At 36.4% G+C, this 15587-nt stretch overlaps 1 protein-coding gene across 1 annotated transcript in view; it reads right to left on the reverse strand.

Moving 5' to 3' along the window:
• LOC130047208 (VWFA and cache domain-containing protein 1-like) overlaps positions 1-15587 on the reverse strand; it is a 55304-nt gene that overhangs the window by 25316 nt on the left and 14401 nt on the right. Inside the window, exons 6-17 of the mRNA XM_056141816.1 lie at positions 14823-15045; positions 14394-14519; positions 13243-13322; positions 11966-12095; positions 11597-11834; positions 11280-11391; positions 10626-10791; positions 6172-6239; positions 6109-6123; positions 5839-6005; positions 5508-5615; positions 4251-4361 (exon numbers count right to left, since the gene is read on the reverse strand). Of these exons, the coding sequence (XP_055997791.1) occupies positions 4251-4361; positions 5508-5615; positions 5839-6005; positions 6109-6123; positions 6172-6239; positions 10626-10791; positions 11280-11391; positions 11597-11834; positions 11966-12095; positions 13243-13322; positions 14394-14519; positions 14823-15045 (1544 nt within the window). The remainder of the gene's footprint in view (positions 1-4250; positions 4362-5507; positions 5616-5838; positions 6006-6108; positions 6124-6171; positions 6240-10625; positions 10792-11279; positions 11392-11596; positions 11835-11965; positions 12096-13242; positions 13323-14393; positions 14520-14822; positions 15046-15587) is intronic.

Genomic DNA, 15587 nt, shown 5'->3' on the forward strand with positions numbered 1-15587 from the left:
GTTCTTGTGAAATTTTGATAATGGTGTAAGGAAAATTGCAATTTTCTGACCTTGACATATGATTCTGTTAATGTAAGTCTCATATCATCAAAACTTATGACCCCAATAAATGGAAATGAATACACTTTCTATATTTTTTCGGATAATAATGCGAGTATGAAGTTATCAAAACAATATTATGAACTTAATGAAGACCAATATGTCCACGTCAAATCTTTTTGTCAACTTGTCAGATGACTATGTTGACATGTCAGATCGTGAGGTTGACTTGTGAGATACTAAGGCGGAAAGTATAAGTCAGGGAATGTCATTTAGCGTATGAGAATTAAACGATAATGAAAAATATGAACGGGGACTTTTTTCTCGACTAGTCGAGATAATTACCTCTGACAAATCAACCTAATATTAACTGACAACTCGATATAGTTATCTGAGAAGTGATGGCAGAAATATGCATTGTTTGCTTCATTAAGAATATGTCCTAGTGCCTGATCCAATTTAAACTATGAGACGAAGACATTAAAGGACACATCTCGTGTTTTCAAAGTATACAGAATTATATGCATTTTGTCTTCCTTATGCTTATAGAAATTAATTGTAATAGTTCGTTCGCTGAAGTATTGCGATAATTTGCCACAATACGGACTTAAATCTAAGCCCCGATTTAAAAAAGCCTAGTTAATTAGATAGGTAGTCACGTGGTACAGTGACGTCATATGCGACATTCGCCGATCAACTTGTTGTAAAAGTAGTGTTAGATATTTTTAAAAACTCGGGTTTTAGGGGCCTAATTTATTTACCATGGATAACATTTATTTCGATGTTGACAAATTTCCCGAGTCTTACATCTTTTAGCCACCAGTGCATACAAATAGCGACCCAAATATAGCGAGAAAAGCGAGTATAAAATCTGCATAAATTTGCGAGTAAATAATGTTTACATGGGATCACTGTCTAAACACAATTTGGTAATGCCATTTCTGTAAACAACTGTAATTAGCGTTGTTGCTTTTCTAAACTAAACAGTGCAATAATTATTAAATTTATTTTTGGAGAAGTTAGATAGGCCTAAATTATGATACGATTATGTATCATTGACAACTAGGCCTACTGTCGCGGGTGCATTTCGAAAAGAAAGAAAAAATAATAATAATAATGATCAAACTTATTGTGAAAATCACAATACTTTTAAATTATTTTATTAAAGCAATTTTATTAGGCCTAATCATTAATTTTTGTTAGCATCACGTTGTTACATGTACTTAGGAAGTGGGAGCGCGGCGTGCTGTTGTACAAACACGTCCACTACGCGTTCCTTAAAAAAAAAAATGAAAGCATTATAATTCAATTCAAAGTCAGGAAATATTATATTTTATTATTTATAATTGAAAGTTCAAATATCTTTTATCTTTAATTTTTTTGAAAACTACCAGTTGGTAGACGCTGCTAGCAAAGTTCTGCCTATATTTTGTTACAAGGTGAAGGTCAGTTGGTGCGAGTGTGTATTGAATTCGAGAGCAGAACGGAAAGTATATGCCGTAGACCTATATGTAACAGTGCGTAGCTTCGATAGAACAATTTTCTCGCAGTTTATCTACGTCTTGCCAAGTGCTTGTTTGAAAAAGTACAGGGACAAATTCTACTGGGTTTTTTTTAGGCAAAGTCGTTGTGCCGACAAAAAATATTCACGTCTTGTCCCTCATACCTTCCTTCGAAAATTGAAAAAAAAACAAGTCCAAATCCTCTCTAATGACAGCAAGTACACCCTTAAACGGCACAAAACACCCTAATGCAGCGTTATTTACAAGCTGTTAATGTGATAATTGTTTGTTTGTCAATTAAATCTAATCTGTTTATGAAATGGCTATCAACTGTTTTCAAATCTTCTCGCTCGAGGTCGCATATGACGTCACAGATAATGGCGCGTAAAATATCGAAGAAAATATGCATATCGCAAGATTTGAATTTCATCGCTTTCAAACTCGAAAACTACGCAAACTGTTTCATTTAAAACACATGTAAAGTAGTTTTAGGCATGAAATGAATTAATTTTGCTGAAAAAATAAAAAAGTTTAAAAACATGCGATGTGTCCTTTAAAAATTCCAGAATAAATGTTCTATTATATAACTACATGTAAGGCGACACCAATAAAATTTCTTGTTCTTCGAACAAATAACCAAAAAAAAAAAAAAAAAAAATTGGGGCGAGCGAGCGATTTACTATCTATAATTTATTTTCAACATAATTTTCAGGCGGTATGGTAAAAGAACAAAGCGAGCGATTATATATTGTTTTGCTTTCTTAAACTTTTGTATTGTAAAACAATGAAACATACATTCAAAATCACCTGAACATGTAAAATTCAAAGGATTGTGCATACAAGTTAATTATGTGATGAAGAAATGAATAACACAATTCAGTGAATACATTTAAAATTGTATTTGTACATGTATAATTGCTATTTCAAGTCTAAATATACTGTCGTTTGCCCAGGTCCGGATCACATTTTCAATAACGATTGCTAGAGGTGCCACGAAGATAATTTAGTTTTAAATCTTCTTGTGAGAAGATAAGTTTTTCAAATGAAAAATTATTTAAATTATCTGAAAATTGTTGTAAATGTCACCGGTCTTTGTATTTTCCATACCCGAGTTCATATAGGTCTGTTCCGAATCACACTGCCAGTTCCGAATCACAGAGATGTTTGAAACGACTGCAGACTGATTCGAACATTGACTGATCAGATCTGACATTCAGTCGGTCTCATATTTTAAATTAGTATGTTTGTATGTTTATTCCAATTAAAATATTTAAAGGCATAGGGTCTATCTTTTATCTTAAAAATGACATCACAATATTTTGCAAGAAGAACTCCTAAAAACAAAATTGTAGTATTAATTTTGAGTTATCTATAGCTGCAGCGCTTGGAAATTGAAGTCATTTTGACGTTTTAGCCCTTTATAAAAATTTTGTCTGGAGGACAATATATTAAACTGGCACCCCGCTGATTGGTGGCTAGACACAAACATAAGAGATGCGAAGTCAACAGGGTACCAGTTTAGGCAAATGAGAACAGGGAATTATTTTGTAATTACTATCATATCCAATGTGTTTGTAAACATTCTGAAGGACTTTTTGTGATTTTTTTAGTTATGATCTTAAATTTCGCCACCTTTTTGGAACATGCAAAATTTCACCAATATCTTAGACCCTATGCCTTTAAAGCTTCATATTTACAAATAGCCAAAATTGCGGCATTCAAAATTGTCTTGATTAGTTATCTTTCTCTGAGGTTGTTCATGATATAACATTATATCTACACGGAATAACAATTCCACATCATTTTCTTGCGGTTTTGGCAAGGGTGGGAAACTTGGAATGGAAAAAAAATAAAGTTATGAAATTAAATATGCCAAAGTTGAATAAACTACAGTATACATTTTACATATTAATTTCAAGAAGTAAATCTAGACGCAATGCATAGTATATTGACAGTCTCCATTTTCTAATTTAAATTTAACCAAGATGTCGAAGTCATTGTGCGTTATAGAAGTGTGAGAAGTAATAAACCTGGGTTGGATAAAAATTACAATAGTTTTGTATCCCTCAGTAATCATTTCAAACGTGATTTACCTTTCTAAATAAAAATCATTTCAATAATTAGTAGTTTTAAAAAATAATTACAAAGTGATTCGGTACGGCAATGATTTGGAACTGGGCAAAAGACTAATTTGTTTTTGTTAGAAACTGTCTTTACAACTGTCCACCACTAAAGTTCATGGCTGTGTTTGGGAGAACTAAACTCCCGTTCGTTTTGGTTATTTTTACAATACCGCATAGTTGTCCTCGACTCGAGTGTCTCCGTCCGACGAACAAGAAATTTTATTGGTGTCGTCTAACAACAAAAATACAATCTGACAGAAGTCATACATATGACAACAAAAATATTATATATTTAAGGAATGGCTTTAATTCTGGGGCAAGTTATAAGAGTGTAACCTGGTTTGGGTCAATTTACCAAACTTGATAACCAAGCTTGATAACCAGCAACAAAAGTTCTATAATATACATATATGATTTACAAATAAAGTTCTACATCAAAAGTCCCCCTTATCTAAAATATAAAACACTAATCAGAAAAGTTATATTTATAACTAACAAATCAACATTGTTTCATAAATGTCTGCCCTTAAAATGTCTTAGTGTTCAAGCCTTCACTTGTTTTTGAGTAGTAAATAGATGGACGTACCGTGTAGACATCTCACAAAATGGATAAGACTGGATCAGCAACTGATAGAAATATGTTAGTGAAACATCTACCGCCATAACACCGATTACGAAGGTTGTATTCTTTAAAGTGCTGAAAACGATATATAGATTGAAGACTGAAGACACAAAGAAAACATCTCATCCGTAACAAATGCATCACAATAATCATGCTTGACCCCAGTCATTGCCGGTCCTTACTGTATAACTAAATCAGTCAATATGGGTCCATTCCGTACGGTGGATTGGTTCTTGTTTAACGTCCCGATCGACAATTTTTTACTCATATTAAGATGTCACCATTGCTGGTGAAGGGTATAAAAATTTAGGCGTATGCTCGGCGCTAACGGGCTTTGGACAGGGGGGATCTTTATCTTTCCACACATGCTGTGTTACGGGGCCTAGATTTTTGCGGCCTCGTCCGATGGTCCGCCCCATTTAGTCGCCTCTTAGGACAAGCAAAGCAAGGGTATTGAATACCTACTCTAACTATTCACTCATTACTGATCTGTATGCGATTATATGTCTATAGTCAGTCAATTATATAGTAAGTTATTGCGGATCTGTAGTGTATGCCTACAGTCACTCATTACTGATCCATCTTAAACTGTTAGTCAATCTGTCTTCATGCAAGGTGAAGATAACGAACAGTGATCAATCTCATAACTCCTACAAGCAATACAAAATAGATAGTTAGGTAAACACGGACCCCTTGACACACCAGAGTTGGGATCAGGTGCCTAGGAGGAGTAAGCATCCCCTGTCGACCGGTCACACCCGCCGTGGGCCCCATATCCCGATCAGGTAAACGGAGTTATCCGCAGTCAAAATCAGTGTGCCAAGAACGGCTTAACAATTGGTATGAAACACGTCAGACAGCATTTGACCCAATGCGAGGTTGTATTGACGAACTAGATCGTTATAACGACCATAGAATCTGCGAAATGCTGACTTCAATTGAGACTGTTGAAATCCCTGTACCATCAACTTGTTTGTCAGTAGCTTACCTCGATTTAAAAACTGACTATACCCAGAACAAGCTCTTGCATATCGAATCAGTTGAGATATATAAACACCATATGTACTGTATGACTAAATGCAATCAATACTGATTCATATTGTAAGGCTACAGTTTAAATATGAAGCCCTTCACCGGTCTTGGTGACGTCTCCATACGAGTGAAATATTCTCGAGAGGGACGTTAACAGTATACAATCAATCAACCATACACTGTAATAACCTTGATTGAATTGTTGTTGACAAAGTGATTACGTATCCGCCTCCCCACACATCTAGGTACGGACCCGTTACGACAGTCTGGCCACGCATTGCGAGAGACCTTTTATACCTGTAAGTGGAAAAGTTTATAACACTTACTGCATAATAAGTGCATGTACATTACCTGAAATGCTTTAGGTTTAACTAAAGAGATAAAAGTATAGATTTTATTCAAGCTTGTATCGTCAATTTCTCCGACCTCGTTATCGAACCATTTATTGTTCTTTGGAAAAATTCACAATATGTAGAAAAAGGCATATATAAAACCCTTCTACTTAGTAAGAAGTGCTTACCATGACCTCTGGGTATGATCGTAATTTTTTGGAATCTTTAAACCCGGAAAAACCCTTAACACACCATCTGACATTCCCATGTAACGCCATATTGAGGAATGCTGTGGAAACCTTAACCATAACTCTTCTGCAATATATGTTTTTCTCACACTCTCTAAAATTGTAGTCTGAAAATGTAAAATGTGTACATCATTTCCTTTTTTAAATTACAAGAAATTGTAATAATTATGCGATTTTCAATTTTAGATTTTGTTTTTTCAGAATTCTTACTTTTAATCCAGGATTGTATGATGATTTTCCTGATAGGTAATCGATATATGACATAACACCGATTTCTTCTTTTTCCAAGTACACATCAGGATTTACAAAAGCTGCAGGTGTTAAAAACACAGTGGAATGTTCTGAAGAAAATGAAGCACACAGTCATCATACATATCTGTATCAGCGGTCACAGCCGATTATTAAAAACATTGATTCATTATCCTTATTCATGCTAAGTCAAGCAGAGATTATATTTCAAGAACAACTTTCACCGTGAAGTGTCTGGACAACATGCTTTATTATTAGGATTTATTAGAAATCGAATTTCTTGTCACAAAATAATGCAAACACTTCAACCAAATGACTCAAATTTGATATCGGTAAACAATGCCAAAATATGGCTTTCATACATGATTCAAAGTAATGCAAGGTGAAGATAACAAACAGTGATCAATCTCATAACTCCTACAAGCAATACAAAATAGATAGTTGGGCAAACACGGACTCCTGGACACACCAGAGGTGGGATCAGGTGCCTAGGAGGAGTAAGCATCCCCTGTTGACCGGTCACACCCGCCGTGAGCCCCAATAGTAGATGAAATGATAATAAATTTCATTGAGGGGCCGTGTTTGCCCAACTCTCCATTTTGTATTGCTTACAGGAGTTAAGAGATTGACCACTGTTCATTATCTTCCCCTTTTGTTGCCCTAGACCGCCACGGTGGCCGAGAGGTTAGAGCGTTCGCCCCGGATGCGGAAGGCCCGGGATTCCAATTTACATGGATTGTATCTTGTTTAACGTCTCTCACGAGAACTTTTCACTTATATGGAGACGTCACCGTCTAAGACCGGTGAAGGACTTCAAATTTAGATCTTTACTCGGCGCTTACGGCCATTGAGCAGAGAGGGTTCTTTAGCGTGTCACACCTACTGTGACACGGGACATCCGTTTTTATGGTCATCTCCGAGGACCCGTGACATTCACACCTGATGCCGATAGTTTAACGATGGAACTGTCACTACTTGTTTTAATGACTTACAGCAAAGGCATTTGCGATTTTTCAAAATGGACGTAAACAACGATGCGCTTCCTGGAAACAAACAATAAAATGTAAACCAAATACCTGACTTACTGCACCTTTAGCAATACTTGATGAGGTGGCCCTTACACTTGATTACAGCTAATAGTTCTCTTGATTTTAAGCCATGAATTTTCAACAATGTTAATGTTCGGCGATTGAGCTGGTCATACAATTGTAGGAATATTATTATTTTGTTTATATTCTAGGGTAATTCGAGCTGTGTGGACGGGGGTGTTGTCGTCTTGAAAACGATAAGTTTTGTTGGAGAAATATCGAACAATAACGGTCCAAAGTTGATCTTCTAATATGGGTATGTATTTCACTGCATTAATATTCCCATTAACCATATATAGTGTACCTACCCCATGGTAGGTGATGCACCCAACACCATAACCGAAAGTCTTCTCTGCCGAGGGGGACAAATGCACTGCGGCAAACTTGTAGGATTCTTTAGATGTTCTCCATACATACACTTCATGATTCTCACTTAAAACTACCTGACTTTCATCCGAGAAAATAATAGAGTTCCAGTCATTATTCACTGTGATTTTTCTTTAACGTAGTTCCACACTCCTGTGACGTCATAAGATTTTGCAAAGTCAATAATTTAATGACTGGAACATAAATTTTGTTGGAATCTTTTTCAATAGTTATTGTAAAAAATCTTGTTAGCCATAAAATATTTCAAAAGTCTTAGTTATATTTGAATAGTCAATGATGTGTTTCAAAATGTTGAATCCAAGGACAATAACTCTGTTTACATTAAATTATTTATCAAGTCCATTATGCAATAGATTTCCTATATTTTTCACAAACATTTTACCAAGGTGACAAGGAATTATTATCTGTGTCTTTTCATGAAATTACATAGAATTTTAATCCATGAGTGGTTTTGAATAGCTCAGCTGTATGGTGCCAGACTTAGGTTTTTTTTATGGGGGTATACATACTCTGGAAGCTATAGATTTGAAATTATTAAGGAAAGGTATGGATTTTTTCCCATAAATAAATATAACATATGTACATCTACTAATAAAAACAGAAAAAATGATACGTAAACCATGCTATAAGGAAATTGTATCCATATTTGTTTGTTTTTTAACATTTTGGAGAATAAGGCTAATTCAAAAATTTTGCACTTATTGTACTAAAACTTGATGAACAGATTGAAAATTACATGTGTTTTAGTTATTGACATGTTTCCTGATAAATAAATGCAATTTAAATTATTTTTTTTTGTTTTTATTTTAAAATAACAACAGATAACTGTTTCCAATGAATTTCATAAAAATCTACATAGGGGTACATTACTTCAGTAGTGTCTGTAATGAAAATTAGTATGGAAATCCTTAACTATTTTGCATTTTCTCATTACTCTGAATGTTAATTTATTGATTCCAAACAAAAAAATGCTACCTAAACCCCAAAAATCCAGGACTAAGGATCAGGCAACACGTCTTTTCCTGTTGATCTCGGAAACAACCATTTGTTCCCTCACAACTCGTCGCTTAAAATCGTGATTACTCAAACACGTTTAAACAGTCCGTGGGTGAACAGAGTAATTTGCATCCCTGCTTTCATTAAATTCATAAGTAAAACTTCTACTTGAGAATAAAAAATATCTTGTTGTGGCCTTCAATTCGAGTTGTAGATATATCGACAACGTTTGTCTACTAACAATAATAACTTTCATTCATATGTTGATTGAATATTGTTTAACGAGCGGGACTCTCGAGAATATTTCACTCTTATGGAAACGTCACCACTGCCGGTGAAGGGCTGTAAAATTTAGGCCTATGCTCGGCGCTTATGGCCATTGAGCAGGGAGGGATCTATATCGTGCCACACCGACTGTGACACGGGAGCTCGGTTTTTGCGGTCTCATCCGAAGAACCGCCCCATTTAGTCGCCTCTTACGACATGCACGGAGGTACTGAGGACCTATTCTAACCCGGATCTCCACGGGACCATTCGTCGATTCGATATATCCCTGTGGGATCGAAATAAAAGGCACCATAGAGTCGTCTATTTCTGCTTCATACTTAGATATTTTATTGAAAGTAGACATTAACGGCAAACTGTATGACAAACTTCCCATATTTATGTAGCAATATTCCATTATCACCTGCATATGGTGTTTATGTATCTCAACTGATTCGACACGCAAGAGCTTGTCCTGCGTATAGTCAGTTTTTAAATCGAGGTAAGCTACTGACAAACAAGTTGATGGTACAAGGGTTTCAACAGTCTCGATTGAAGGCAGCATTTCGCAAATTCTATGCTCGTTATAACGATCTAGTTCGTCAATACAACCTATCATTGGGTCAAATGCTGTCTGACGTGTTTCATACTGATTGTTAAGCCGTTCTTGGCACACTGATTTTGACTGCCGATAACTCCGCTTACCTGATCGGGATATAGGGCTCACGGCGGGTGTGACCGGTCGACAGGGGATGCTTACTCCTCTTAGGCACCCGATCCCACCTTTGGTGTCTCCAGGGTTCGTATTTGTCTATCTATATTGTATTGGTGAGATTGATCATTGTTTATTATCTTCACCTTTCATTAGAAATATATTTTAACACCTTTCCTCTGTTAGTATTGGTATGTCTAGTAATCCAGTTCTGATCCAGTAATGACAACTTCCGGGGACATCCTTTTCTTTTCAAAGCTCTGATTTCACCAGGTGACAAATATTTTTTTCCCAAATAGACCTGATGGTTGACTAAGGTATATGTAACAAATTCACAATAACTGATGTTTTTTCCCCTCTAATTTCATGTTCACCACTATTTTTTGACATCGTCGGAAATTTCAGAAGACTTTCGACCCATGATTAAATTGTGCTTGTTCACTCTGATTAAGATGTTTACAGACCACAAATTGTTTCATCACTTATGACATAAGAATAACTCTGTGAAGAAATCAAGGGATAACTAGTATTTTCCATAGGGATATCGCTCTTTTCCTAATTGAGATGCAAAGGTAAGCTGTCGCCATTTTGAAAAACGCGAATACTTTTGTAATAGCGCTGTGGGTCTGTCGCGGCCGGGATTTGAACCCCGGCCTTCCGCATGCGAGACGAACGTTCTAACCTCTAGGCCACTGCAGGTTGGAGACTGGACTAGAAGGTGCGTATTTACATGTTGTAGAAATTAAGGCATTATGTTACATATACATGTTTGGCTGATTTGGGGCATGAGAAAAGGTTTGGAAACCCTATGAGAGTTATGCCTCTTGAAGCTTGCAATTGATTTCATATTCGAAGAACGATATTTATAAATATGGTTGGTTGGTTGGGTATATTGTTGGACACTCAAGAACTGTTCACTTATATGGTGAGTTTATGAGAAATAAGATGATTAAATAATGTTGATTATAGATGGGATTTTTTTTTCATGAGAAGAAACACAGAGTACTGTATAAAGATAGAACCGTTCATACCTTTGGTAGCATACCGGCTGAAGTGATTACAAGGTTTCCAAAAATGTGTCATGGTGTCCAGGCCATGATAATGCAACCTTTCTGGAAAAGGACTTGAGGTATTGTATTTTAGTTGCCCATCTCCGTCTACCGTTACAACACACAAAGAAAAGTTTGTTTGCAAGATCTAAAAATAAGATGATTAATAAAGTGTACTGTTCAATTAATTCATCAATGAGAAAACATTAATTTTTGAAATAAGAAATTGCACAACTCAAATATTTGCAAACACTATACTCTTGATCAAACGGTATGCGTTATATGTATTAATTAAGGTTACTGAGTTTTTTCTATATAGACAATATTGAGTATGATAACCATGCTTTTGAACTCTTGATCGGGTAATATTGTCCTATATACAAAAGTTACCATACTCGAGTGGCAATCGTGAACAATTCTGTTTTAGTTTGAGTCAACAAGAACGATAAACTTGTTATCATCCTCATAAGTAGATAAAACAGAATCGCCATCTAGCGGTAATACCGGGGGTATGCATGTATCAACACAAGCATGAAATACCAATACAACACAAAAAAAACCCTGTGAAACTACAATTTGTAGACTGAACTGTTACATCATTTTTGTTAAAACTAAGCAGATACTTAACAAACTAACAGGTTTCCAATGGTATGTTGACCACATCTTCCTTTGGTATATCCCATCGATGAAAACTTGACCTCGAGAAAATACTCTCGTTGCGTAAATTTTGTTGGTGCCACTTTCACCTCTATAAATGAAAAATAGTCATATTTTTTAATTTCTTTTAATTGTTCTGTGACACACATTAAAATTTATACGCGTATTGCGTACATGTAACTCTTGTAAATTTACAAAATCATTGTCAAAGTGTAAATCATGAATGACAAGTTTTAATGTTACATGTAATGTGAATAATGATGATTGTGCGTGGTGACCAATGCGATGCAGTTTACCTTTTCATAGACTCGATTACAGAGGAAACACCCTTTTCAAGAGTTCCAATATCCACAATTACGAAGTCGGAACTCATCGTCCGTTTCGGCAATGCTGGATGTATTACTGTTCGGCCTTTGTCGTCAATCACAAAAGCATAAGAATTTTGCCCATGCTGAAAAAAGGCCACTTCTTCGAGAAGATTTGTCAACTTCATGTCAATGCAAGCCACCCCAAACAGCGCGTAGTGACTAGTGACTGTTGTGGATATCTTTGCATAACGATGAGATGAAACCTATTCATACATGAATACAATGATGTATACGTTTGATCGTTTTAAGAAAAATAAAAAATAGAGAAAACGGCTTACATGTAAATCAAAGCTTTACCTGACAGAGAACGATCGTAATACGGCAAGGAAAGGCTAAACTCCTGATCCGTTTTCCTAAATCTTTTGTAGTACGATCCCATAATATTCCGTAGATTCGAAGGATCAGCAATGTGCTCAAATATACCTTTCTATTAAAAGAAGCATTCTGAGAGTATTCCATCACAGTACAGGTGTATATAGTCCCCTACAAAAATTACTGGACCGCAACAATATTCAAAGGTCATTGTGTGGGTTATGTTAAAGGGGAAAATATGGGAACCAGGAGAGGAAAGGTTGGAAATCCACTACTATTCGAGTGGAGACTAGACCAGGAAAAAAGACAAATTTATAATTATACCCCCCGAACGAAGTTCTGGAGGGTATATAGGAATCACTCTATCTGTCCGTCTCCAGATTCGTGTCCGGGTCATAACTTCTTTGTTCTTTGACATAGGCATGCCATATTTGGCACACAGGTGGATCACAATGAGATGATGTGTCGGGTACCTTCATGACCTCCATATGACCTTGACCTCAAGGTCAAAATTAAACGTTTTTATAATGGATTCGTTTCAGGGCCATGACTTCTTTGTCATAGGCACACCATATTTGACACATGAGTGTATCACCATGAGACGATGTGTCAGGTACCTTCATGACCTCTATTTGACCTTGAACTTATATATATATATATAGATATACCTGCAAGCACAACAATAAAGTTCAAAAAACAAATAATACACATAAGTATTTTGTTAAGTCAAAGGACCATAACTCAGCGAAAAATCACAAAATCAAAACTTGATCTGTAACATGTTAAGGCAAAGCTATGTACCACCTATCAAATGCATATCTGGAAGAATCAGAATACTGATGATTTTATCTAAATCCAAGACCCAAAATACAACAGACCAAGACATAATTCGAAGTAGGTCAGTAACTTATTATAGCAAAGCAACGTACCAAATATGAATGCAAGCACAACAAAAAAGTCTGGAAAACTAATAATTCATGCTATTTTTCAAAGTCCCAAGGGCCACAACCTAGTGGACCAAAATGAAAATCAAAATTGATTTGTAACTTGTTATGGCAAAGGAATGTACCAAATATGAAATTAATATATGCTAAAACAGAAAAATGAGGGAAACTGATTTGCAGGACTGATGGACGGACGGACAGACAGATAGGTTGCAAACCTAAAGTTCCCTTCGACATCATTGGTAGGGGGTTTAAAGTGCAGCCGATATATCACTCACACAAAATTACCCAAATTGTAACATTTCTACATGATCTTACGTGAATATCTCCATGACGTGGATTGCTTTCAGCCTGTTCAGCCATATGACGCAAAATGGTAAGCGCAGTGGTGTTCAGGGCTGCAAAGAAATGAAGTGGCAATAAGAAATTGATCAATAGCGATTTGTGGTCAGGGCGTACGCGTTTCAACTGTGAGGTACCGAGTTCGATTCTTGATCTTTCCAACCTGAGGCATTTAAATTAGTTGATGACTGTTGCTTTGCTTCGTACCCGATATTAGAAGTGAAACCTAAAGGTCTTTCTGATAGGAATTGGAACGATCAAGAACCGTCACTGTTCCGTACACAGGTGAGAATGTGTGAAGAGCGTCACTGCTCCATACACAGATGAGAATGTGTAAAGAACCGTCACTGTTCCGTACACAGGTGAGAATGTGTGACGAGCGTCACTGCTCCATACACAGGTGAGAATGTGTAAAGAACCGTCACTGCTCCGTACACAGGTGAGAATGTGTGACGAGCGTCACTGCTCCATACACAGATGATAATGTGTGAAGAGTGTCACTGTTACGTACACAGGTGAGAATGTGTAAAGAACCGTCACTGTTCCATACACAGGTAAGAATATGTGACGAGCGTCACTGCTCCATACACAGATGATAATGTGTGAAGAGTGTCACTGTTCCGTACACAGGTGAGAATGTGTAAAGAACCGTCACTGTTCCGTACACAGGTGAGAATGTGTGACGAGCGTCACTGCTCCATACACAGGTGAGAATGTGTAAAGAACCGTCACTGTACCGTACACAGGTGAGAATGTGTGACGAGCGTCACTGCTCCATACACAGGTGAGGATGTGTAAAGAATCGTCACTGCTCCATACACAGGTGAGGATGTGTGAAGAGCGTCACTGTTCCGTACACAGGTGAGAATGTGTGAAGAGCGTCACTGTTCCGTACACAGGTGAGAATGTGTGAAGAATCGTCACTGTTCCGTACACAGGTGAGAATGTGTGACGAGCGTCACTGCTCCATACACAGGTGAGAATGTGTGAAAAAACGTCACTGCTCCGCACACAGGTGAGAATGTATGGCACTTTACCTGGAGGTGGTTACGACTCTATACCTGTGAATAATTCTCAAAAGGGACGTAAAATCAGACAGGTGTCATTATATTCTCATGTATACTTACAACGACCAATGCCGTACGTGAAGACCACTACGCTGTTGTTCAGGTGTTTGTTTTCCTCTGCAATGGTTCTGACAGGATCGTTCCCGATTGTTGGCAAACCATCAGTCAAAAATAAAATGATTTGATCTTGGAAAAAAGTATTAACGAACAATTGATTGTGACTTGTAATATACATGTAGCAAATTTCAACATTTGGTTTTTGCTGTTGTTTTTAAAAAATATTTTTCAAATATAACGTGTAAGAAAATAATCGAATTTGATATCGAACAACTTTAAAGTTTATCGAGATATAATAAACATGAAGCCATCAAAGAATAGAAATGTCTGTAATTAATTTCAGATCATCTAAAGTATGGCATCATTACGTATACTGTAATTACAGCTGAAAATTACATGTTCAGTGTATATTAACTCTACATTTCTGATCACCTCGTTTCTCGCTTCCAGTTGTGTAATTCGAATTTCTAAAGAACTTGAAAGCCTCTCTCAGCGCTAGTTCATAGTTTGTTCTCGCCCCCGACTGAATCTGTTGAATAATGTTCTGAAACAACCTAACATTTGCAGGCGTCGCTTCGGCTAATTTGGTGGCGAAACATTTTCTAATGGCTGTACCCGGAACAGCTGTTGCGGTATCAAACACTACTATCCCAACCTAATGAAATAATTAAGGAAAAGGTACTGATTAGAACCCGATACATATCCTGCGGATTAAAAAGCGTCATTTCATCACGTCAACAGATTATGTGTTTGGCATTGTTTTCCTGTGTCTGTAAGTGATCAGCCAAAAGGGTTGATTGATTATGGTTTTACGCCGTTTTATTGGCAATATTTCAGCCATTTTAAGGTAGGTAAATACTATTAGAAATTTCTGTCAATCAAATTTTTTTTTCATTTAAATAACTTTAACAACTCATAAACTAACAAAAAAGCCATATTAGACATACCTTTGCGGGTTTATTTTTATACTATGTGCTACAGAGCACATATACCCCCAAATGCAAAAGCCAAATTTTAACACAAGAATGCATGATCTCATGTTTTATTAAAAATATGCACCAAAAGACATTATATTAAGCTATAATATATAAAGACCAATAGCTATTCATTTACTGAGAGAATTTTTAAAGATATTCAATTGAAAACATACACAATTGCTGTTTAATCTGCCCACATCCTTCAGAAAAAAATCCCAGA

The sequence above is a fragment of the Ostrea edulis genome, chromosome 6 (genome assembly GCF_947568905.1).
Source record: "Ostrea edulis chromosome 6, xbOstEdul1.1, whole genome shotgun sequence".
NCBI lineage: Eukaryota > Metazoa > Mollusca > Bivalvia > Ostreida > Ostreidae > Ostrea > Ostrea edulis.